Source organism: Triticum urartu, chromosome 4A (assembly GCF_056163025.1).
Source record: "Triticum urartu cultivar PI428250 chromosome 4A, HENAU_Tu73, whole genome shotgun sequence".
Taxonomy (NCBI): domain Eukaryota; kingdom Viridiplantae; phylum Streptophyta; class Magnoliopsida; order Poales; family Poaceae; genus Triticum; species Triticum urartu.
This window is the reverse complement of record NC_141876.1, coordinates 615500218-615522676: the sequence shown is the minus strand read 5'-3', so window position 1 is coordinate 615522676 and position 22459 is coordinate 615500218. Positions and strand designations below refer to the sequence as shown.

At 51.2% G+C, this 22459-nt stretch overlaps 2 protein-coding genes and 1 pseudogene across 2 annotated transcripts; all 3 read right to left on the bottom strand.

Moving 5' to 3' along the window:
* Positions 1-1231: 1231 nt before the first annotated feature.
* Positions 1232-2035, bottom strand: LOC147977388 (uncharacterized). Its single transcript, XM_087521151.1, has one exon. It carries the CDS (start codon positions 2033-2035, stop codon positions 1232-1234), a length of 804 nt encoding a protein of 267 aa, XP_087377277.1.
* A 36-nt stretch (positions 2036-2071) lies between these two features.
* LOC147977387 (uncharacterized) lies at positions 2072-2827 on the bottom strand. Its single transcript, XM_087521150.1, has 2 exons — positions 2571-2827; positions 2072-2483 (listed from the first exon to the last, which is right to left on the bottom strand). Exons 1-2 carry the CDS (start codon positions 2825-2827, stop codon positions 2072-2074), a joined length of 669 nt encoding a protein of 222 aa, XP_087377276.1.
* An 8304-nt stretch (positions 2828-11131) lies between these two features.
* Positions 11132-11270, bottom strand: LOC147977386 (small nucleolar RNA Z247; annotated as a pseudogene).
* Between the last annotated feature and the right edge of the window lie 11189 nt (positions 11271-22459).

The following is a 22459-nucleotide window of genomic DNA, read 5'->3' as shown; positions in this document are numbered from 1 at the left end:
GTTGATCGACCCGGCAGCCTTTGACTTAGTGTATGAAGCGTAAAGGAGCTTTGGCCTGTTGTGCTTGTCAGCCGACAGCCAAAGCTGGATCTGTGGCTTTAGAGCGAAGTGGGGGACCGCGGCATCCTAACTTTATCAGGAATCACCAAGTAAGGCGGTGGGGTGGTGACCAAGCCGGCCAGCCCCCGAGCCCCCGGGTCGAGCGAGTCGGACCAGTGGCCGGGTTCAGTGGTATAGTGATGCAAGAAAATAGGGACACAATAAATTGGTCGACAAAAGGCAGCCCCCGAGTCTCGTTCGGGGACCCCATGGTTCCATGCGTTTACAAAAGGCGACGATACATACGCTGATGCGACTAACTGTAAAACGGGCGGAGGAGTTTCGCGTTCCATGGCCGGGTCATTTCTTCACCGGCGGTGTCCTTCTTGCGCTTCCTTGACTTGCATGCGTCGATGAGGTAGTAGGCGTTGCGCTCGCGCAAGGCCTTGCTCACGATGAATGGGCCCTCCCATGGAGGGGACAGTTTGTGCTGGCCTGCCTGCTCTTGGACGAATCGGAGGACGAGGTCGCCCTCGCGGAATGCGAGGGGCTTGATCTTCCTGCTGTGGTAGTGCCTCAGGCCTTGCTGATAGATGGTCGAGCGACTGAGAGCCAGGAGGCGTGCTTCTTCAAGCAGGTCGACGCCATCTTCGGGGGCTTCTCTGGCTTCGGCTTCGGTGTACATCGCGACGCATGGCGAGTCGAACTCGACCTCGGTCGGGATGACGGCTTCGGCTCCATAGACGAGGAAGAATAGGGTGAACCCGGTCGACCGATTCGGCGTGGTGCGTAGACTCCAGAGAACGGCTGGCAACTCGTCAAGCCAGCTGCCGGGTGAGCGGATGAGTGGCTCGACGAGTCGCGGCTTGACGGCGGACAGGATGAGTCCATTGGCCCGCTCGACCTGCCCGTTGGATTGCGGATGCGCAACGGAGGCCAGGTCGAGGCGGATGCCGGAGACGGAGCAGTATTGCTCGAGCGCGCCCTTGGCGAAGTTGGTGCCGTTGTCGGTGATGATGCTGTTCGGCATGTCGTAGCGCACCGCTATGCCCTTGATGAACCGAACGGCCGTTGGCCCATCCAGTTTCTTGATTGGTCTTGCCTCGATCCACTTGGTGAATTTGTCCACTGCCACCAGCAAGTGTGTCATGCCGCCTCGAGCGGTTTTGAAGGGTCCCACCATGTCGAGTCCCTAGACCGCGAAGGGCCAGGCGATCGATATGGTGCGGAGTGCTGACGCCGGCTGGTGGCTGCATTTGCTGAAGCACTGGCATCCCTCACACTTGAGGACGAGCGACTCGGCATCTTGGAGGGCTGTGGGCCAGTAGAAACCGTGGCGGAACGCCTTGGCCACGAGGGATCGTGATGCGGCGTGGTGCCCGCACTCGCCCTGATGTATGTCGAGGAGGATGTCGATGCCCTGTTCCTGCTCGACGCAGCGCTGGAACACGCCGGTGGAGCTGTGCTTGATGAGCTCGTTGTTGATGATGCTATAGGCGGACACCCGGCGATGAACTTGGCGAGCCTCGGTCTCGTCCATGGGGAGAACCCCGTTCTCCAAAAATTCTGATATTGGGAGGGCCCAAGATGGAGCCGTAACCACGGCGAAGACGGCCGCCAGGGTGGGTTCCGAGTCGGCAGCCCCCCAGCCGGGTTGAGCAGCCCCTGGGTCGGGGATGGCAACGGCCGGATCCGGGACGAAGGTGGTCGGGTCGAGCTGAGCAGCCCAAACCCCTGGGCAGGGTTCAGCAGTCCCCGGGCCGGGTTGAGGTGCGGCCGGGTCATCTGGAACGTGGATGGACTCGGAGTCCGGCGATGGCTTGACGGACGGCTTGCGCAGGTGCTCGAGGGAGACACCGGACGGGATGGCTTGTCGCGACGAGGCGATCATGGCGAGCGTGTCGGCTGCTTTGTTCTCCGCGCGCGGGATGTGGAGGAACTCGCAGCCCTCGAAAGATCCGGACAGCTTCTGGACGAGGAAGCGGTAGCTTGCCATGTTGGAGTCGCGGGCGTCCCATTCGCTGGAGCACTGCTACACCACCAGGTCCGAGTCGCCGTAGCATAGGATGCGCCAGATGCCGGGTTCCTTGGCAAGCCGGAGGCCATGCACAAGGGCTTCGTAGTCGGCGACGTTGTTGGAGGCGGTGAAGTGGATCTGGAGCGCGTAGCGGAGCCGGTCGCCCTTCGGGGACGACAGTACGATGCCGGCCCCCAAGACGAGTCGCATCTTGGGCCCGTCAAAGTGCATGCACCAATGCGTCGAATCGGGAGGTGGCGGCAAGTACTGGGTCTCGGTCCAGTCGACGAGGAAGTTGGCCAGGGCTTGAGACTTGATCGCGGTGCGGGGCTCGTAGAGGATGGTGTGGCCGGCTAGCCGGATCACCCACTTGGCAACCCAGCCAGCGACATCCCGGCATCCGATGATTTCTCCGATAGGCGTCGTGCTGACCACGGTGACAACGTGCTCTTGGAAATATTGTTTCAGCTTCTTGGCGGTGAAGTACACGCCGTAACACATCTTCTGGTAGTGCGGGTAGTTCTGCTTGGAGATGGAGAGCACCTCGCTCACGTAGTAGACCGGGCGCTGGACGGCTTGGATCTTGCCCTTCTCTAGTCGCTCGACCACCAGCACCGTGCTGACCGCCCGCGAGGTCGCGACTATGTAGAGCAACAGTGGCTCCTTGTCGGTCGGCGCGGCCAAGACTGGTGCAGTCGAGAGCATGCGCTTGAGGCCTTGGAAGGACTCGTCTGCCTTGCCGTTCCATTCGAACGGGCTCGTCTTCTTCATCAGCTGCTAAAGGGGTAGCGCCCTCTCGCCCAGCCATCTTAGAAACCGGCTGACCGAGGCCAAGCATCCGGTGAACTTCTGGACATCGCGCAGCCGAGCCGGCTTGCTCATGCGCTCTATGGCCTTGATCTTCTCCGGGTTCGCCTCAATGCCACGTTCCGAGACGAGGAAGCCGGGTAGCTTTCCAGCCGGGACGCCGAAGACGCATTTTTCCGGGTTAAGCTTGACCTTGTATTTGCGGAGGTTGGTGAAGGTTTCCTTCAAATCATCGAGAAGCGTGAGGTGCTACTTGGTCTTCACCACGATGTCGTCCACGTATACGTGGATATTGCGGCCGAGTTGCGGCAGCGGGCATTTCTGCATGCAGCACTGGAAGGTGGCGCCGGCGTTCCTCAAGCCGAACGACATGGTGATGTAGCAATACGCCCCAAAGGGCGTGATGAAGGACGTCTTTAGGGCGTCGGCCGGGTCCAGCTTGATCTGGTGGTAGCCGGAGTAAGCGTCTCGGAAGGACATGAACTCACACCCGGCGGTGGAGTCGATGACTTGGTCGATCCGCGGGAGGGCGAACGGATCCTTGGGACATGCCTTGTTGAGGCCGGTGTATTCGATACACATGTGCCAGGTCTTGTTCTTCTTCAGGACGAGGACTGGATTGGCCAGCCACTCGGGGTGAAACACTTCCAGTATGAAGCCGGCCGCCAAAAGTTTGGCGACCTCTTCACCAATGGTTCTTCTCTTCTCTTCGGAAAATCATCGTAGGGGTTGACGGACAGGCTTGACATCCTTGTGGACGTGAAGTTTGTGCTCGGCGTACTTCATCAGGATACCCGGCATGTCCTTGGGGGTCCATGTGAAGATATCCCGATTCTCACGGAGGAAGTCGACGAGGTCGCCTTCCTATTTGCTCTCGAGGCGGGCGCCTATGACAACGTACTTGCAGTAATCGCCGGTGATGGTGATGAGGCCCTTGGGACCCGGCATCTTCATCTTCAGGTACGTGTAGTGGGGAATCAGCATGAACTTGGCGAGCGCGGGCCGGCCCAGCAATGCGTGATACGCGCTGGACAGGTCCACCACCTCGAACCAGATCGGTTCGCGCCGGAAGTGGCTGCTGTCACCGAACAGGACATCTAGCTGGACCCGGCCAATGGGGGAGAAGGAGAGGCCGGGCACGATGCCGTGGAAGATCGTTCGGGTCGGCTCCAGGTCCTCGGCCTTGAGGCCGAGCTTGGTCATCGTGTCGCGGTAGAGGATGTTGATGTTGCTGCCGCCGTCGATGAGGACTCTGGAGAACTTGCATGTGCGCCGCGCGATGATGGTGGGGTTGAGGACGAGGGTGTAACCACCCGGACTCGGCATGACTGTCGGGTGATCCTCCATGGTCCAGGTGATCGGGCAATCCGACCAATGCATGAACTCCGGCTTTGCCGGGACGACGGTGTTCACCTCCTGCCGAAGGAGGCGCTCGCGGCGCTTGTCGTCGCCGAGGCTGGTGAAGACGACGTAGTCCACGTTCTGGTCCGGGTAGGCGTCGTCGCGCATCGCGCCGCCAACTGGAGGCAGAGGCGGCTGTCCTGCGCCTGGAGCCGGAGCCGGAGGGGGCGGGACGTCGCCCCTCATGATGCGCTTGGTGATGGCGCACTACCGAAGTGTGTGCGTGGAGGGTTTTGCGCCGCTGTGGTGCTTGCAGGGGGCGTCGAGCATCTGCTCGAAGCTCATGGCGGGTTGCCATGCCATCTTGCCGGTTTGCCGGGCTTCGCCGCCGGGTCCGCCGCGGGTTCGGTGGCCGCGACAAGCCGGTTGTCGTGACGCGGCGCTGGCTGGTCGGCCTTGTGCTTGTTGTTCTAGTGATGCTGCTGCCGGATGCTTTCGCCGGCTGGCTTCAGAGGGGGAACCGGCTTCGCCTTGCTGGCTTCATCCGGCGCCACCTGGATCTTCATGGCGGAGTCGGCGTTGTCGTACTTGTCCGCCGTCACCATGAGCGCGGCCATGGTGGCCGGCTCGGAGCGTAAGAGCTTGTGCTTGAGGAGGGTGCCATCTCGGCACCCGCTGATGAAGTACTGGATCGCCTGGACTTCATGGACGCCCTCGCAGCTGTTCCGGAGCTCGGTCCAGCGTGCGAGGTACTCGCGACCAGTCTCCGTAGGCACTTGCACGCACATGACAAGCTAGCTAGGGAGGCCGGGTCGCTTGTAGGTCCCCGTGAAGTTGCGGACGAAGGCTTCCTCGAAGTCCACCCACATGTTGATGCTGCCCATCGGCAGGCTGTTCAACCACGTGCGGGCTGACCCTTGGAACATGAGCGGTGCGTAGCGCACGGCGAGACGACGATTGGCGCCGGTGATGCCAATAACCGTGGTGTAGTCGGTGAGCCAGTCTTCTGGCTTCACTGTCCCGTTGTACTTGGGGGTGTCACAGGGGAGCATGAATCCTTTGGGGAAGGGCTCCTCCCGGATGCGCGGACCGAAGCGCGCCGGCCCGATAGCGCCTCTCTCCTCCACCTCCAGGGAGTGAGTGAGCCGATCGAGGCGGTGGCAAGCATCGGCGTCGTTGATGGCGCGCGGGTCGAGTCGACTTGCGGCCAGGCCCCGAGGGGCCGGGTCGGTTGGAGCCGGACGCCAGCCATGCGGGCCGGGTCCGTGCTGGATCTCTAGGATGGGTTCGTCGCCCAATCCACCGGCGGCTGTAGCGGCCGGATCGCGCCGAGTCCGGGTTCAGTCGGAGTGCGCCTCGCCGGGTGGCGAGGAAGCGGTGTGCAGAAGTTCGCCGGACCCGCCAAGGCGGGCGGAGCCGGATCCCGCCGGCTTGGCGAGCTGGTTGAGGCGGTCCTGCTGGGAGTTGGCGGCGTGGAGGAGTTCGCGCATCTGCCCGATGCGCTCTTTCGGCTCCTCACCCGCGAGCTGGTCCAGGCCGGCTGCGGCTGCCTGGGCAGTGCGCATGTTCTTCGCTGGGGTCTCGTAGACGGTTGGGACGGCGCCGAGGGCCCGGCCAATCGCTCCTCCCCGAGCACGCACATTAGCGACCCGGCTTCGCCCGGCCGCGGCGGGCGTGAACCCGTAGGCGGCATCGCGCTCCAGCTGAGCGGCGTCCAGGCGACGCTGAGTGGCGGCGAGCGTCTCGGACTAGTCCAGCATCTGCTGGCGCCTTTCCTCGAGCTGGGTTTGGGCCTCAGCGACGTTGGTGGCATCGACGTCGGTGCCGATGGGGATGCGGAGGCTCTGCATCGCGGCGCGCAACGGATCAGACGGCTCGATCCGATCCACTGCGGCCCTGGCTTCGGCAGCCTTCCTCGTCTTGCTCGACGAGGAGGAGGCGCCGTTGCCGGTGACGAAGACCTCCACATGGACGTCCATTGCCCCAGCGGAAACGCCACCGCCGAGGGTGAGTTGAGAGTCGGAGTAGCTGAGCTCCTCGCTGGGGTACTTGTCGGCCGCGAACGCATCGGAGATGCGCAGTGCGGCGAAGGAGGCGGCAAGCGCGCCGACAACGTCGTCCGCCAGCGCGACGGACTCGTCGGTGTAGGAGAAGGGCCCCGTATGAAGCATGCTCCTGGCCAGCTCCTCGAGCTGCCCCACGGTGGGCGCCAACTGTCGTGGTGGGCACATGGCAGATGCCTTGGATGGCTAAAGAGAGGAGGAGGCTCGAGGGCGCTGGTGGACTCCAGAGGCGGGGTTGGCATGAGCGGGCGCGGGACGCCGGACATACCCTGGTTCGGGGCTCTCCGGAGAGATAATACCCCTAGTCCTGCCGAGTGTAGTTGGATGATCGATAGTACAATGTTGCTCCTGGAGCTGTATGGAGGAGGAAGGAAGCTGGCCAAGGCTTGGGCTGCTCCTTCTCTCCATGTTGTTGTTTTGTGGCTAGTCCTATGCTTACTTGCTCTTCTCTCGTATGTGTTTTCTGTTTGCCCTCTCGCCTGTCCCCTCATGATCATGGGCTCCCGGGGGGTTTTATAGTCCACCCCCCGGGGGTACAATGGTAATGTTACAAGTCGGTGGGTCCGTATTGTCGGTGTCCGGGAACCCGTGCTGGGTCCCGCTGAGGGCTTGTGGTTCGCCGGGTTCCCCTAGGTGCGGGCCCCTCATGCCTAGGGGGACTGTGCGCCGTCTTGTCGGTCGTCAGGGCGTGGCCGAGTCGAGTCGCGTACAGTGCTCTCCGTCAGGTGGCCGCTTGCTGTCGTCAGCGGTGAAGGCGGGGGCACTGTAGCCACGCCGGCCCTAGTCAGCGGGTAGGTGAGGGGCACTGTTGCCATGTTCCTGCTGACCAGAGGCATGGACGGGGCACTGTTTCCTCGGTCATCGTGATTGAAGTCTCGTCCCCATCATACGGCCTGGATGGGACGGGAGTTGATCTGCGGCTGGATTGCGTAGCACGCCACGGGTGGTGCTGGCTTGTCGAGGAGGCTTTGGCCGTGCCGGGTTCGGCCGTCTTGCGCTAGTTGTTGGGGCCGAGTCGACGTGTCTTGCCGGGTCAGCTAGTCTGGCCAGCTTGCGGGGCTTGGCCGGGTCGAGCGACCCGGCCAAGCACGTGCCGGTATTGAGGGGCGGTGCCAACCCCGTTGTTTTTTGAAGAGGATCCAGGTTCCGTTGCCTTCCCGGGTCCATCCCCCCGACAGTACTTGACCTTGATACCGTGGCTTGTTTCTTTGCGCACCATGATATGAGATTAGGCCCAAAGAACACAGCAAAACCACATGTTGATCGTCTGTCATCTACACAGCCTGCCCAGTCAGAGTCTGAGAAAGCACTGACAAGCATAGTTGATGATTTGCTGAAAGTAAGACCAGTACCCAAAGTATGTTTAACATATCTGACAATGCGCTTAGCTGCAGTCCAATGAACAGTAGTGGGTGCATGAAGAAACTGACATACTTTGTTAACAACAAAGGATATATCTGGCCTTGTAAGGGTCAAGTACTGAAGTGCACCTACCAGACTTCTGTAGTTGGCACTGTCCTCTTGATTCAAGAGGTTTCCTTCTGCCAGAGACAATTTTTCAGAGCTTGATAAAGGAGTTGATGAGGGTTTACATCCTTGCAAACCAACCCTCTTTACCAGATCTGTTGCATACTTTTCCTGGGACAGATGAAGATCATCTCCATGTTTCTGTACTTCAATACCTAGGAAGAAGTGTAAGTCTCCTAGATCTTTTAGAGCAAACTCAGCACTCAAATCCCTCAACATTCCTGCCACCGCTTCATTAGATGAACTAGTGACAATAATATCATCAACATAGATAAGCAAAAACATGGAAGTATTTGACTTGTTGTAAATGAACAGTGAGGTGTCAGCCTTGGAGGGGATAAACCCAAGTGCTTGTAGTTTGTCAAGTTTGCACACATGTGAGGGGAACTTTTTTTTTTCAAACCTAGGAGGTTGTTTCATATAGACGTCCTCTTCCAGAACACCATGAAGAAACGCATTCTTTATATCCAGTTGTCTAAGACTCCATCCGAAACATCAATAGACAAAACGAGGTGAATGGTGGCAGCTTTTACTACTGGACTAAAGGTATCTTCATAGTCCAAACCATACCTTTGCTTAAAACCTTTTGCAACCAACCTAGCTTTGTAGCGATCAATAGTTCCATCAGATTTTCTTTTGATTATGAAAACCCACTTGCAGTCAATCAAGTTTTTACCTTGCTGTGGGGGAACTAGATGCCAGGTCTTGTTTCTTTGCAGTGCTATGTGTTCTTCCTCCATGGCCTTTCTCCACGTCACATCACCCAGTGCCTCTTGAAGCGTAGCAGGTTCACCTGTGGAACAAGCCAAACCAAATTTGGTGATAGTTTTGTAATTTACAGGCTTAAGTACCCCTTTTTTTAGCCTTGTCCGTGGTGTAGAGGGCTCCACAGAAGATCCAGGAGCACCCCCTGCAGCGGCGGATCCCGAGGCTGATACGGCTGGCTCGGATCGGCGCGCTGGAGGATTTTCTGTGGCCAAACGCAGAGGCAGAGGTGAAGAAGACGGCGCAGAGGATCCTGCGCCAGGCCCAGCTGACACGCCATCATGGCGCAATGATTGGGCCGGTCGGGCTGGTGGAGGCGCGTCAGACGCAGTTGGTGCAGTGCGTCAGGTCGCGCCAGGCCCAGCTGGCACGCCATGATGGCGCGATGATTGAGCCGGTCGGGCTGGTGGAGGCGCTTCAGGCGCGGTTGGTGCAGCGCGCCGGGTGTAGCACCGGGTTTCGTCAGTGGGCCACCGAGCCCCGGACCGCGTGGCAGTTGCCGACTCGCCCAGGACGAAATCGAGCGCAGGACGAATGGGAGACGCTCGCGCGTCGTCGCCAGGGTGGCCCGCGCGGTCGCTTTCACGGACGGGTGGCGCGGAGCCAAAAGCCGGCGCACTGGCCCGCTCCTACAGTGCAGATCCCGCGGAAGATGCGCTGCCAGACTGCTGCAACAGCGATCCCGAGGTAGATGTGCTCCCTGGCGGCGGACACATAAAATATGACCCAGGCGCCGCATTATGTTCTTCATTTTCTGCAGCGATTTCTTCTGTATTTTCACCTGTAGTGCCAAAAAGCTCATGCATGTTGTTATGAGAATCAGTCAATATTGGTTCACCGCAACTGTTTCCCCCTATGACATCACCGGTGAGATGTGAGGGCAATAGGAGGATTTCTTGGCGAAGGAGTGCTCCGGCATTAGGATGAAGATCGGCGAAGGGGAATTTAGTTTCATCAAAAACAACATCCCTGGAGATGTAGACACGGCCGGTGGAAACATCAAGGCATTTCACGCCTTTGTGTTGAGCACTATAGCCAATAAATACACATTGTGTCGAGCGGAACATGAGCTTTCTATTGTTGTAAGGTCTGAGGTTTGGCCAACAGGCACATCCAAAGACACGAAGTGACTTGTACTCAGGTTTGGTGTGGAGAAGTCGCTCAGTGGGAGTTTCATAGTTGATGACTCGGCTAGGTAATATATTGATGAGATGCACGGCGGTGAGAAAGGCTTCATCCCAAAACTTAAGTGGCATGGATGCACGTGCAAGTAGAGAGAGCCCTACTTCTACAATGTGTCTGTGCTTGCGCTCAACTGGCCCATTTTGCTGATGGGCATGTGGGCAAGAAATGTCGTGAGATACACCAAGTTGTTGGAAGAAGGAATTCAACTTTTCGTATTCCCCTCCCCAATCAGATTGGACAGCTAGTATTTTGCTATCAAATTTCCTCTCAACTAAAGCTTGGAAATTTTGGAATACATGAAACACATCAGATATTTTCTTAAGAAGATAGATCCAGGAATATTTGCTGTAGTCATCAATGAAACTCACATAATAACTATGTCTACCAATAGAGGAGGGGGCAGGACCCCAAACATCAGAAAAAATGTGTTGCAAAGGTTTGGTAGAAATACTCATAGAAATTGGATATGGTAATTGATGGCTTTTAGCCTTTTGACAAGAATCACAAATTGTTTCACAATTGTGCTCTCCAACATATGGGAGCTTATTTTTCCTAAGCAATCTTTCAACTAAAGAAAATGATGCATGCCCTAAACGATCGTGCCACCGAGAGGATGAGAGCTTGGTGACACCACATGCTTGCTTATTGAGCCTCCTAAGTTCAGGAATCAACGGATACAGCTCTCGAACGCATCTACCTTGATATAGGATTTTCTTCGTGACCTGGTCCTTGATGAAAAAGAAGAAGGGGTGAAACTCAAGAAACACATGATTATCAAGGGTGATTCGATGAACGGAAAGAAGATTCATGGAGGCTTTAGGGACATGCAAGATTTTCCTAAGATGGAGTTTTCGGTGAGGGGTTTTAATAGTTGAGTGACCAATATGACAGATTTTCATACCTTCTCCATTGGCAGCATGGATTTGGTCGGGGCTGCGGTACTTCTCCCTCATGGTCACTTTCTCCAGTTCGCCCGTGATGTGGTTGGTAGCACCACTGTCCACGTACCAGTTTGTATCGATGCCGTACGATCCTTCAGCACCGCCAGCTACTTTCTCATCTTGGGATGAGTCGTTGTCATCCTCAAAACGGTACCAGCAGTCCTTCACGGAGTGCCCCAGCTTGCCGCAGATCTGACACTTGACGGCATCAGGGCGAGACCTAGTAGAGGAGTTGTTGCGGCGACCCTTGGTGTTGTTGTAGGAGGGCCGGCCGCTGGTATTGCCGCTGCTGGTGTTGCTGTTGGCGCGAGGGTTGTTATTGCCGTTTTGCCCCTTGCGCGGAGGGCCACGGTAGCGGGAGGAGCCACCACCTCCACGGCCACGTGAAGCACTGTTGGCCGAAGACTTGAAGCCGTTGTCGTTGCCGCGGTAGAACGCCACCCTCTGGTCGAAGTTGCTCATCTGAGCAAAGAGCTCATCGAGCGTGACCCGGATGGTGCGAGCATCCAGCGCTGAGACCAGCGGCTGGTACTCCATGTCGAGCCCCGCAAAGATGTGAGAGATCAGTTGATCATCCTCTAGGGGCTTTCCCGCCGCCGCCAACTCATCCGCCAGCGAGCGCATCTGGGCAAAGTACGTCGCCACGGACTGCTGCCCCTTCTGCGCATTAGCAACTGCTATGCATATGTTGTTGATGTGGGAGATCGAGGTCGAGGAAAACATGTGCGCGAGCGCCGTCCACAGATCGTGCGCATGGGTGATGGCCGTAACCTGCACAAGCACTTCCTTCGACAAGTTATTCAGCAGATACCCTAATACCTGTTGATCTTCCCTGATCCAGATTGAATGCAGGGGATTTGGCGACGACTCCTCCTTTCCATCTGCCAGCTTGGTGGTGACGGTCGAGGTAGGATCCTTCATGGATCCATCGACGTAGCCGAAGAACCCCGCGCCTCGGAGTTGCGGCGTGATCTGGGTACGCCAGAGCACGTAGTTCATGCGCCTGAGCTTCTCGGTGATCTGGCCGGTCAGGGTGCCCTGAGGAACGCTCGAGGAGGAGGACATGGTGGCTTGGTGGTGGAGATCGAGAACTAGATGTAATGGAAGAGGATAGCTCTGTATACCATGTGGAAAGTTTAGGGAAACGTCATACCCTACCGAGGGCGATGGGTTCGTGTTTATATAGCCAGCGCTTATCTCTGGTACATGCGTACAGGTTGTTCAGATTACAGACTTGAGATATAAGGGATAAAGAAGAATATATTCGGTTACAAGAGATAGAACTAACTTAAACAACCAATGTATATCTCTACATCTCTACGAGTCCAACCTGGCTAAACCTGACGCATGTAGCATGTTTAACAATGCCAACATATATTAACATGAGTAGCCAACTGAAACACACATACGCACTAAAAAAGTTCTGTCAACTACTAATTGAGTAAATACAATACTATGATCCAAGCTGATGTAGACTATTGACTCCACTGTAACATGCGTAGGTGTTGCCCAGCAATTGGTTGAGCAGGCTGTAGTACATGTTGAATATTAATTTAGCTTCGCGTAGTTTGTTTGGTGTATTAGTAGTGTATATACTCCAGGTATGCTCCGGTAGTCTCTTGGAAAACGAGCTGGCTAATGGCAGTAATTAATTAAGCTAAGTTAAAAAAGAAGGGTTGTCCATGTCGGATCCGGTTTGCCTGCTGCCTTCCCGTGCTCCCATCCGTGCTCCCACTCCATCCTACGATTGTCTTTTTTCCTCTTTTCTTTCTAATCTAATCATCTCCCCCCCCCCCCCCCCCCTCCCTGATTTTAAGGGGGTGGGGCCGGGCCTTATTTTGTTCCAATCAAATCAAGCCACGTATGCGGGAGCACGGATGGGCACACGCCGGGGGAGCAGGCAAGTCTCGTCCGTCCATGTCAGGCGCTGCCTGCTCAGGCCTTAACCTCAACAATGTGTGTTGACGATTAATTATAGACTCCTGTTCATACGTTGAACCAAAATTTCAGCAAACAAATTGGTCCTACTGGCTAGCCTGATTAAAGTATAGATGGATCGGTCAATTCATGAGTAGTTGTACTAACTTGTTGCCAACTGGTTTGACTTGATGTCACCAGTGGGAAATTAGAAGCAAATTACCAAGGTAAAGATGATGAACTCTGTTTCGCCCGAGTTCCACTTTACTTGGATGTCTCTCTCTGCCAGGAGGGGATTAGTTACTGCATCATCACGTAGGGATTAGTTACTGATTGATCTCACTAGAGCTTGAAGCATAAAGAGGGCCGGTCTATCTTGCCTCTTGGGAGGAGACAGGGACTGCCACACAAGTAATCATGCACAATCAAACTCTGTAATAATCTCGTTTCAAAAAAAATTTATAACTCGTTTCAAAAAAAAAACTCTGTAATAATGTCTGGTGAGTGGGATGTTTGTTTGGTGTTGGACTTCTGTTCCTCTTATCTTTGACAGTGGAACCCAGGGGCGAGTCATATGGGAAAAACATCAATATAAAATTTTCTATTAACATACGTTCAGTGGAACCCGACCCAGCAGACGACTGCATCATTCCTCGACCGGTTCCAAATTTCACGAGACATTCCATGGCACACATCTATTTCAAATGCTTCTTCTTGTTGAGAAGCGGGACGAAGAAGAAAAACACGAAATATTCCTACTCAAACGAAAAGAACAACGAGGTTGCACCAAACTTGTCGGATGCTTTGAAATCTTCAATCTGAATTATGTTTACTAAACTAATAATTCAGAGTGAGAAGTGCAAAACTATTATGGAAGGATAAAAGGGCACCAGACTTCAGTAGTGAGCACTGCGAGTCATTCAATCTTTCCATGTCTGTCAATCTGTTGTGTTCGTTAGATTGGATAGTCCTTGGCTGGTTGGTTGCTGCCTATCCATCTTCCACAACGCCGTCCCGGCCATTACGCACTACTGTTTGTTGCCTCCACGTGCGTTAATTGGTCACCTCACATGCTCAAACATATGCACACGGCTAAGCTGCAAGTTTTAGCAAGTGTAGAGAGACAGGGATATGAACGAATGATGAGGCGTCAGGTTGGTCGCATTATCTTAGCTAGGCCTGTGTGGGAAGAAATCAGCCTGTTTGTTTGTTGGTTGGGCTGCATTAAAAAGTTGACCCGCACGAAACTTAAAATACTTCTGGCCCTGCATCGCTGGGAACATTCGATTTAGCCGTTTCCAGCGAGCCAGGCTCCAGCGATGTAGCGGAGCCCACGTGGGTGGCTCTCTGGTGCAATCTTGTGCTGGCTGCATTAACCATGTTGGTGAGTTTGTACGTGTTTAGTGTAACTTCCTCTTAATCTTTTTTTTTCTATTCTATATAACGGTGCTTCAATTCAAAATAAGCTCTACATGAAAATGATGCATATCGATGTTATGGTTCCATTTTTGCGATCGGTTCGTAGTTTCATCGACTGTAAATGTTTAATTACCTGTTCATGTTTGCAACAATATTGGATGAATTTTATCAAATTCATCATGCATGGTCAACAGTTTGAAATTGTCTTTGACAAGTAGCTTCACCTTGCAGTTTCACACGACTTTCGTGTTGCACATTTTCTATTTCGACGATCATAGACTAGTAGATCTACCTCTTCCTCATGGAGTGTACGCATGCATATGTGTGATCTGTTTTAATGACACTCCTTAATCTCCTCCACATAGTCGTTCCCCTCGGCCTCCTCGCCCACCGGTGTCACCGCAGGCGTCGCTCCTCTGGGGCACCTCCCCCGTGTGTTGTTGCACTAGTGACACTGCCGGTGTCTTTCCTCTGAACCTCCTCTCCCGCATCCTACTACACTCGCTGATTGTCATTCCTCTCTCGCTTCTCTCCCATGTCCCGCTACACCGAAGCCATCGTCGATGTCATTCCTCTCAACCTCCTCGCTCGCATCCTACTACACTGGCGCCGTCGCCATCAATATTCTTTTCGGCCTCCTCCTCCGTGTCCTGCTACACTGACACCGTCATGGCGCGCACACTACATTTTTTCTCCATCATTCTCCGCCTCCTCCTATTTATTACTCCACACGGACTTTCTATACGGCGACGACACTAGCAACTAGAGTTCACCGGGCCGTCGACGGGATCGCTCGCCCACGGCTCCGTGCTCGTCGTCTTGGACTCGACGTCGCGACCACCGTCCACCGCATCCTCGAGGAACTCTTGTGTGACGTTGTGTGTTATGTGTAGTTGTTCACTCTTAATCATGTCCAGTGTATGCAATCAAACAACATGCACTAGTATGAGTACAACCAATGCGAGCAACCAAACACAATGTGTAGAGTTGTTTCTACGATGTAGGGAGAGGGAATGCAGGCAACCAATCAACATTTAGATGTTGATTTTTTACCTGAATTTGCTCAACCAGGTCCAACTGGGACAAGTATGCAAAGGGGCAAAAAATGATGCAGGTAACCAAGCACATTATGACTGAATGGATCCACCTTTTCGGACAGTTGGGAGGGCGACACCCATCATCAACCCAATCTTTTTGCAATGCAATCATTCATGCAACAGATGAACATACATGTGGTTGCCAATCCAAATGGAAATCAACATCTCTCCCCAGAAATGGGAACAAAAGAAACTACATACTAGCACGAGCCAAATCAGCCAAGAACACACACATTCATATACAATTCACAGAATAATCATTGATTGATTAGTAAATCCATGATATACTAAGTAGTCCCTCCGATCCATAATAAGCGTCACAGTTTCAAACTAACCCCGACACTTATTTTGGATCGGAGGGGTATATATTTTAAAAAGTACACGGTTTCAGTTTGTATACATGTATGTTTCATTTTTTTGATAAAGATGCATATTTGGTTGGATGAATATACATGTATGTCAATAACAATATGTATGTATGTTTGGTTTCTGCAATCTAACGTTTATGTATCTCAATCTTAATTGGGTAGTTGAGGCTAGCTAGCGTGAGATGTCTGGCTTGGGTGGTGAGCAGGTCCCGGTGTCCACGGACGACTCACAGCTGAGCTTGAAGAAGGAGGCGTCATGGTGCTCCAGCACATACTCCTCCAGCGCGGCAAGCAGCTCACCGGGCATGGGCGCCGCCACGAGGATGTGCCGCGCCGGCGGCGCGATGTACCCCCTCCTCCACCGCCTTGTCGATAAACACCAGCAGCGAGTCGTAACGTTCAACAATCCCACCTAAAGTTGAACAAAATACATTCATCTCAATCAAACTCAACACAAAATCTAACGAAATTTATCACAAATTTGTACGAACTGTATAGAAAAATATGTTCTTTGGGAGTTCATCAGGTGATGACTGACTGGCTTGTCCTGGATGCCGAACTGGGCCCAGGTGATGACCTCGAGCAGCTCCTCCAGGTGAGTGGATGCGATGTGATGTACTAGAATAATTAACCTGCCTGCCTACCTAAAGCTTAGCTTAATTGTTTGTTTGTAGCTAGCTAATTAAGCTGCTCTCATAAAGAAAAGCTCATTAAGCTGTAGCTAATTGCCAGAGAGGACTTTTGGCAATCTCCTCTCTTGTCTCTCCTGGGCTAAGGCTGCGTGGATCACTCGATGCAGAGGCCGAGAACCTTCCCCTCTTTTAGAAAATAAAATCCACCTAAAGTTGTTCTTCAAACGAACACATGGTAGCTGGATAAATGTACATAGACACACGTTTGTGTATTTTTTTTATTTTTTTTTTTGAAATGGAGGTAAACCCCCGGTCTCTGCATCATGATGATGCATGCGGCCCTTTTATTAAAAATCCAGATGTGTAGTGCAATGAAGGCTCTAAGGTGGCCGACGCTGACAGGTGGTCCCCACCATTCCACTTGTACTCAGTTATATATGTCAGCTCCTGGATCATACCATTAAATCCAAGGCATGGCCCAACTATCTATTCCCTTTTCCCCTCAACTTCTTAGTTTCCAATTTGTTCTTTTTGATAAGAATCCAGTTGAAGCACCCGCCATGGTCTAGTGAAAACCAGATGATTGGCCAATGAATTGCTTCCACCGACATATAGGGTATAAGGCCGAATCACCATAGTAGTTGCTTGTCGAATGGTGGAATTGTGCGGTGAGAAAAGACTAGTCACGGGTGAAGCTCCTCGATCATGGGCTAGCGGAACTGGAGGCTTTGCCGACATCAACACACATATGGGATAGTAGAGCCGCCTCCGAACCACCAGATGCAAAAATGACAGATATGATGGCGCGTACATACCAAAGCTCATTGGCGTGTCATCACCAAGAGGGTCAACCTCTATGTGGTTGAAGCCAGAACAACATTATACCTAGCACTACCCCCGCTGCCGCATCGTCGAAGCAACACCATGAGGTAATATACTCTAACCGTTCAAGAACTAACGTTCTCTTATGATAAGGTCTTTAACGAGAAAAGTATTTCTCTTATGCAAGTTATCTACAGGTGTACCGATACGCTTTCGTTTATGATCGTCTCTACAACGTGTGGAGAATCAAGACCTGTTTATGAAGGTGTGTACATGATTGAAGGCCACGACGAGGGATACTATTACCCGACATGGATGGCAGTATGATCTTAGGATTGGCCCTCACACGGATTAGGCGTTACACAGTCTCTACATGATTACTTGCATTCTACCTTTTTTTTCCTTTTTCTGGATCATGGACCTGGTTATGGCTGTGTGCATCCCAGTTATGCAGAGGTCGGGTGTCATGATTAAACATTTTAAGTAAGAGCAGTTTTAACATGATCCCTCTTATCCCCTCTTTTCACATGAGAGGTAAGAGTATAAAATAGATCTTAGCCGTTGATCTCATCAATGAATGGCTTGATTGACTCTTACCTTCTTACCTCACATGTAAAAAAAGGAGGTAAAAGAGACCATGTTAAAATTTACCTTTAAGTAATAAAACGCCCTTTATCAAAAAATAACTAACCACACACTCAACAATTGAGATCTGAGACACCCCCCCTCCCCTCTCCCACCTCCGGGTCGGCGACAGAGGAGGATAGCGGACTTGTGGACTCCTTCGTGAGGATGGATGTTTTGTGTGATCGCGAAGGCCCATTCTACAAAAAAGATCAAATAATGCTCACACCAAGTATTATAGACCCATTAGGTGCTAAATCTTTTCCACACTAGACTTTCTAGTGATTGGATGGACGAATTAACCAAACAAGAAAGGTCGACCTCAAGCCAGCCTTGAATGTCTTGTCCTGGTGTACACGGTGTACACTGCAAGGCCAGTCAAGCAGTTGTGGATCCCAGTGCATAATTTGTTTTGGCTAATTAAGTGACCTCTCTCTCTCTCTCTCTACTATCCGACAAACCAAACTGTTAGTGAGAAAGAAGAAAAGAAAAGAAGGAAAGTTGCAGCTGGCTATGTCGATTGGGAGAGGAGTTGCAGCGTGTAGGGGGGACATTCTATTCCTGCTCAATTATTTGGCTGACTTGGCTAACTAGCAGCTTATACAACCATACCAATTGGACACGTGGCATCCTCCCATGGGTTCCTAGTGTATCTGCCAGTCTTGGATCTCCCTATCCAATCGATGCAAGCTATGATCTCACTCTTGTCTTTCTAGAGTGTTTAGAAGGAATCGGGTCAAACTACGCGGTTTCCCTCTTGCTGTTTTTCATTATACAATCTGCCCAAAGAATATGAATTAAGTAATCCTTGATCATGCATGCTAAACAAGTTTTGCCACCCCTTTTGGCAAACTATGTATACAAAAGCATTGGTCTCTGTCAGTTACAAACGTGTATATGTATACATGCTTGCAAGCATAATTATGAGGTTCTTATGTTAGTGGTGTGTGTGCAAGCATGTCCACATTAATTGACATCAAGTAAGAAAAAAAGTTACACCCTTTCGCAAATGTTACATCAACATATGTCGTCTTGAGTTATAGTTGTTGAGAGAGACAACTAACTTAATTAGCATAAAGAAGTTATTTATCCTGCAAAGAAGACGTGAAACACCAACTAAAGGAGCGCTTGATTGTAAAAATATATATTAATCGTTACGGTGCGATATTAGGTGATGGAAGCAAGATCAGATGTCCCATTTCCATCGAGAAAGCAGTCACTATTTGGTGGATGGTTAGCGACATCGTCCATGGCAATAATGAAAACAATGTGCGTTGCCAGATAAATAGTTTTGATTTTGCTCTTGCGGGATGCGGGATGTGTTGTCAATCATCTGTCCGAAAGTAACCAAAGAAGTTCGGTCCGATAGCAAGGCACCATAGCTTAATTTACTTAGCTTTACTAATTCATCGTCAAAGATTCCATTCGGTGATTAATAAGCTCAATAATGCAACAAGCTGGCTAGTAGTGGCCTACGCAATCCAGGAACTTGTCTAAATAATTTCCTCTCTCTTTCGAAAGACAGAGATGACTAAGGGGTAGAGCAACATGGATGGATGGATGGACCAAAAGTCACCTGTATGTACTTGTGGCTAGATACCGTTGTTAGAGAGGGAGAGGCAATACAACATGATTCCATCGCATCAAGAATAAAGAATTAGTATATCCCATTATGTGGATCCATGAAAAGGAAGGAAGAGCTTTTTTACAGTACCCTGGTACTCCCACAAAAAGAGATGGAGTACCACTTAAATCTGACCCTCCACTTACAAGGGTAGTTTAGTATTTTCTCCTCTTAATTAGGCCCTTTTTCTGATTTCTAATCAGATCATGTATCCTATCACTAACACAGCCGCCATCACATGAGAGCAGTTACGTCTCCATGACGACCGACCCATTGCCGCCTGCCATCTGCTATTTGTCACAGGCGCCGATCCAGAGCGAGTGGATATCAAGTTAGCAACCCATGTTGGTCTCACAAATCGAAGGATAAAAAAGTTATACCGATCAATCGATGGATAAGTTTTCTTTGCACTGGACCTATCAAACAGAACTTGGCTACAAGTTCTCGGAAACCACACAAAATATCTAACTACTAACATGTACAAAAGGAAATTAACACCCAAATATAGTGGAATACACCAAGATAGATCAGGCTCGCAAGAAGTTCGTTCATCAGACCGACATAGTCTAATCAGAGCAGCCGCTTCTCGTCCCTCCATACTGAACCAAGTCCATCAGATCAACTGCACATTCGTACACCTGCAGTGCCGCCATGATAGATCTACGTCCAGCCTGATGATCCCGCTTCGCCCTAGTCATCCTGCTTCAACGCGCGGGCGAGCTTCCAATTGCGTGGGAAAGATGGCTCTTGCAAATGCCCCCGTCGCGGCGGCGGCGGCGCTGCCCACCCCCTGGTCGGCGACCCTTCCCAATCGATGCCATTCTGGCAAGTTCGTGCCCCAATGGTTGTCTGTCTCCACAATGGCCTCTATCGACTGTTCTATTGGAATTAGGGTTATTTTTTCAGGAAGAAGAATTAGGGTTCTAGCAATCGAGTCGAATAGCTATTATGTATCAGCGGTGATGCACCGATATGGGAATAATAATAAGAATCAGTTTACCTTTTTACCCCCTATCAGGAGGTACTCCCACGCTTTTTTGTTGGTACTCTCTCATACACACCTTGGAGTACCCGTAGACATCAATCGTTGGATCAAGAGAAATGGAGGGTCCATATTCATTTAGGGGTACTGTAAAGGAGCTCAAAGGAAATTGAATAGTAACTACTCTTCATACATACTCCTAGTATAAGAGCAGCTCCAACGATATCTAGATTTTATTATCACTATAAAACAAGATTTAGATTTAAAATGGCCTAAGCAACATGCACATAGACTAGGGGCCTATAGTCACCCAGGGGGGAAAATGCAGTCATAAACGCAGACGCACTTGCTTGCATTGGGGAGGAAGGCCAGGGTGATGGGAGCTTGCGGATGAGAGCTTGGGGGCGACGAGCGGGGTCGAGGTGGATACTGCGCGTACGAATATATCTTCGATCATGCGAATGCGAACGTGCACTCCCATATGAATATAAACGTGATGACGACACATGGTTGGCCGATCATGTCAACAGATATTAACATAAGTAGGCAACTGAAACAGACACTGATTATGATCCAGCTGGCTGATGTAGAGCATTGACTCCATGGTAGCAACACGCCTACGTGTTGTCCAGCAATTGGTTCAGCAGGACATACGTGCGTACGTGTTGACAATTAGTTTAGCTACCCTAATTTGTTTAGAGTATTATTAGTAGTGTATAAGTAATACCCGGCGCTCCTTGTTTCTTGCTTGTAGAAGTTAACTAGGCAAGTTAACCATGGGGCCATGGAGGGTTGTCCTTTTCAGCTCTCGGCTTAATATGAAGATGTATGCGTGTTGACGATCATAGATAGACTCCTGTTCATACGTTGCACCAAAATGTCAGCAAAGAAATCGGTCCTTGCTAGCTAGCTAGATTAAAGTATACCTATGGATGGATCGGTCAATACATGAGTAGTTGCACTAACTTGTTGCCAACTGGTTTGACTTGATGTCACCAGTGGGAAATTAGAGATGATGAACTCGATCCGTTTACTTGTGCCCTAATCAACCTGTGAGCAGCTTCTTAGCTTCCTTTGCACCCCACGTATATTCAATTCAATTCGATTCTCTGTCGGACGATTCTTATCCAAAAGTTGAAAGGTATCATCGCATCGCATAAAGGAGGCTTGGCCCATCTTGCCTCTCGGGGGGAAACAGGGACTGCGTGCCACACGTACTAAAATCATGATCAAACGCACTATAGTAACTCTGTAAATATGTTTGTCTTGGGTGAGTGGGATGTGTCTTGGGTGTTGGACCTCTGTTCCTTTTATCTTTGATGATTGTGAAACCCAGGGCGGGGTAGTATATGAAGAAAAGGTCAATGTAAAATGTTTAATTAACGCACGTTCGGTGGAGCCTGACCCAGCGGATGACCATGTCGTCTGTTGGCTCCTTCCGGTTTTCAGGAGACGTTTCAAAGCACACATCTATGTCAACTTCTTTGGATTGAAAAGAGGGGAGAAGGAATAAAAGAGATCCTCCTATTCGAAGGATAAGTCATATGTTGTTTACATGCCTTTTGTATGTAGTAATTCCTCCGATTGCTCCGTATCCTTACTATGAAGACGTATGCGTGGGTGTCACCCGTGTTAGACCGAACGACGCCACCTAAGCAAGGGGTACCTATTTGAATATTTTCCAAATTAAATCAAGTTCAAATTGTTTGTGTTCTTTTTATTTTGATTAAAATAATTTCATTGGGTGGTCTTGAATTCAAGGTGAATTGTACTAATTCAGGTTGAAACGTGTAGCAAATACCTCCAACTCAAGTAGTTGCCTCCATTTCTCAGCCACTATTTTCTTATAACACATGGTTCAATTTCAACCTTTCTTTTTTCCCCGCCAATCTCCTTCCTCATATAGACGTCTCTCTCTCTCTCTGTGTGTGTGTGTGTGTGTGTGTATTATATAGACCGAACGATGCCACCTAAGGAGGGGGTACCAATTTGAATCTTTTCCAAATTAAATCAAGTTTCATTGAGGCTCTTGAATTCAAGGTGAATTGTACTAGTTCAGGCCGAAATGTGCAATTATATTAGCCTCTCTAGCAATAGCCCCCATTTCAGAGCCCCTAAAGGTTAAAGGGGGACCACCTCCCATTTCCCAGAGCCCGGAAAATGCCTCCAACTCAAGAAGTTGTCTTCATTTCCCAGCCACATTTTCTTATAACACATGGTTCAATTTTCACCATGCCTTTTTCCTCCCGCCTCTCTCCTTCCTCATCTAGTGTCGCAACTCGGATGTGG

Coding starts and splice junctions, on each gene's coding strand:
- LOC147977388 (XM_087521151.1), bottom strand. CDS start 2,035: ATGGCAAGCTACCGCTTCCTCGTCCAGAAGCTGTCCGGATCTTTCGAG.
- LOC147977387 (XM_087521150.1), bottom strand. CDS start 2,827: ATGAAGAAGACGAGCCCGTTCGAATGGAACGGCAAGGCAGACGAGTCC. Junction 2,484..2,570: donor ATCTCCAAGCAGAACTACCC/GCACTACCAGAA, acceptor CACCGTGGTCAG/CACGACGCCTATCGGAGAAA.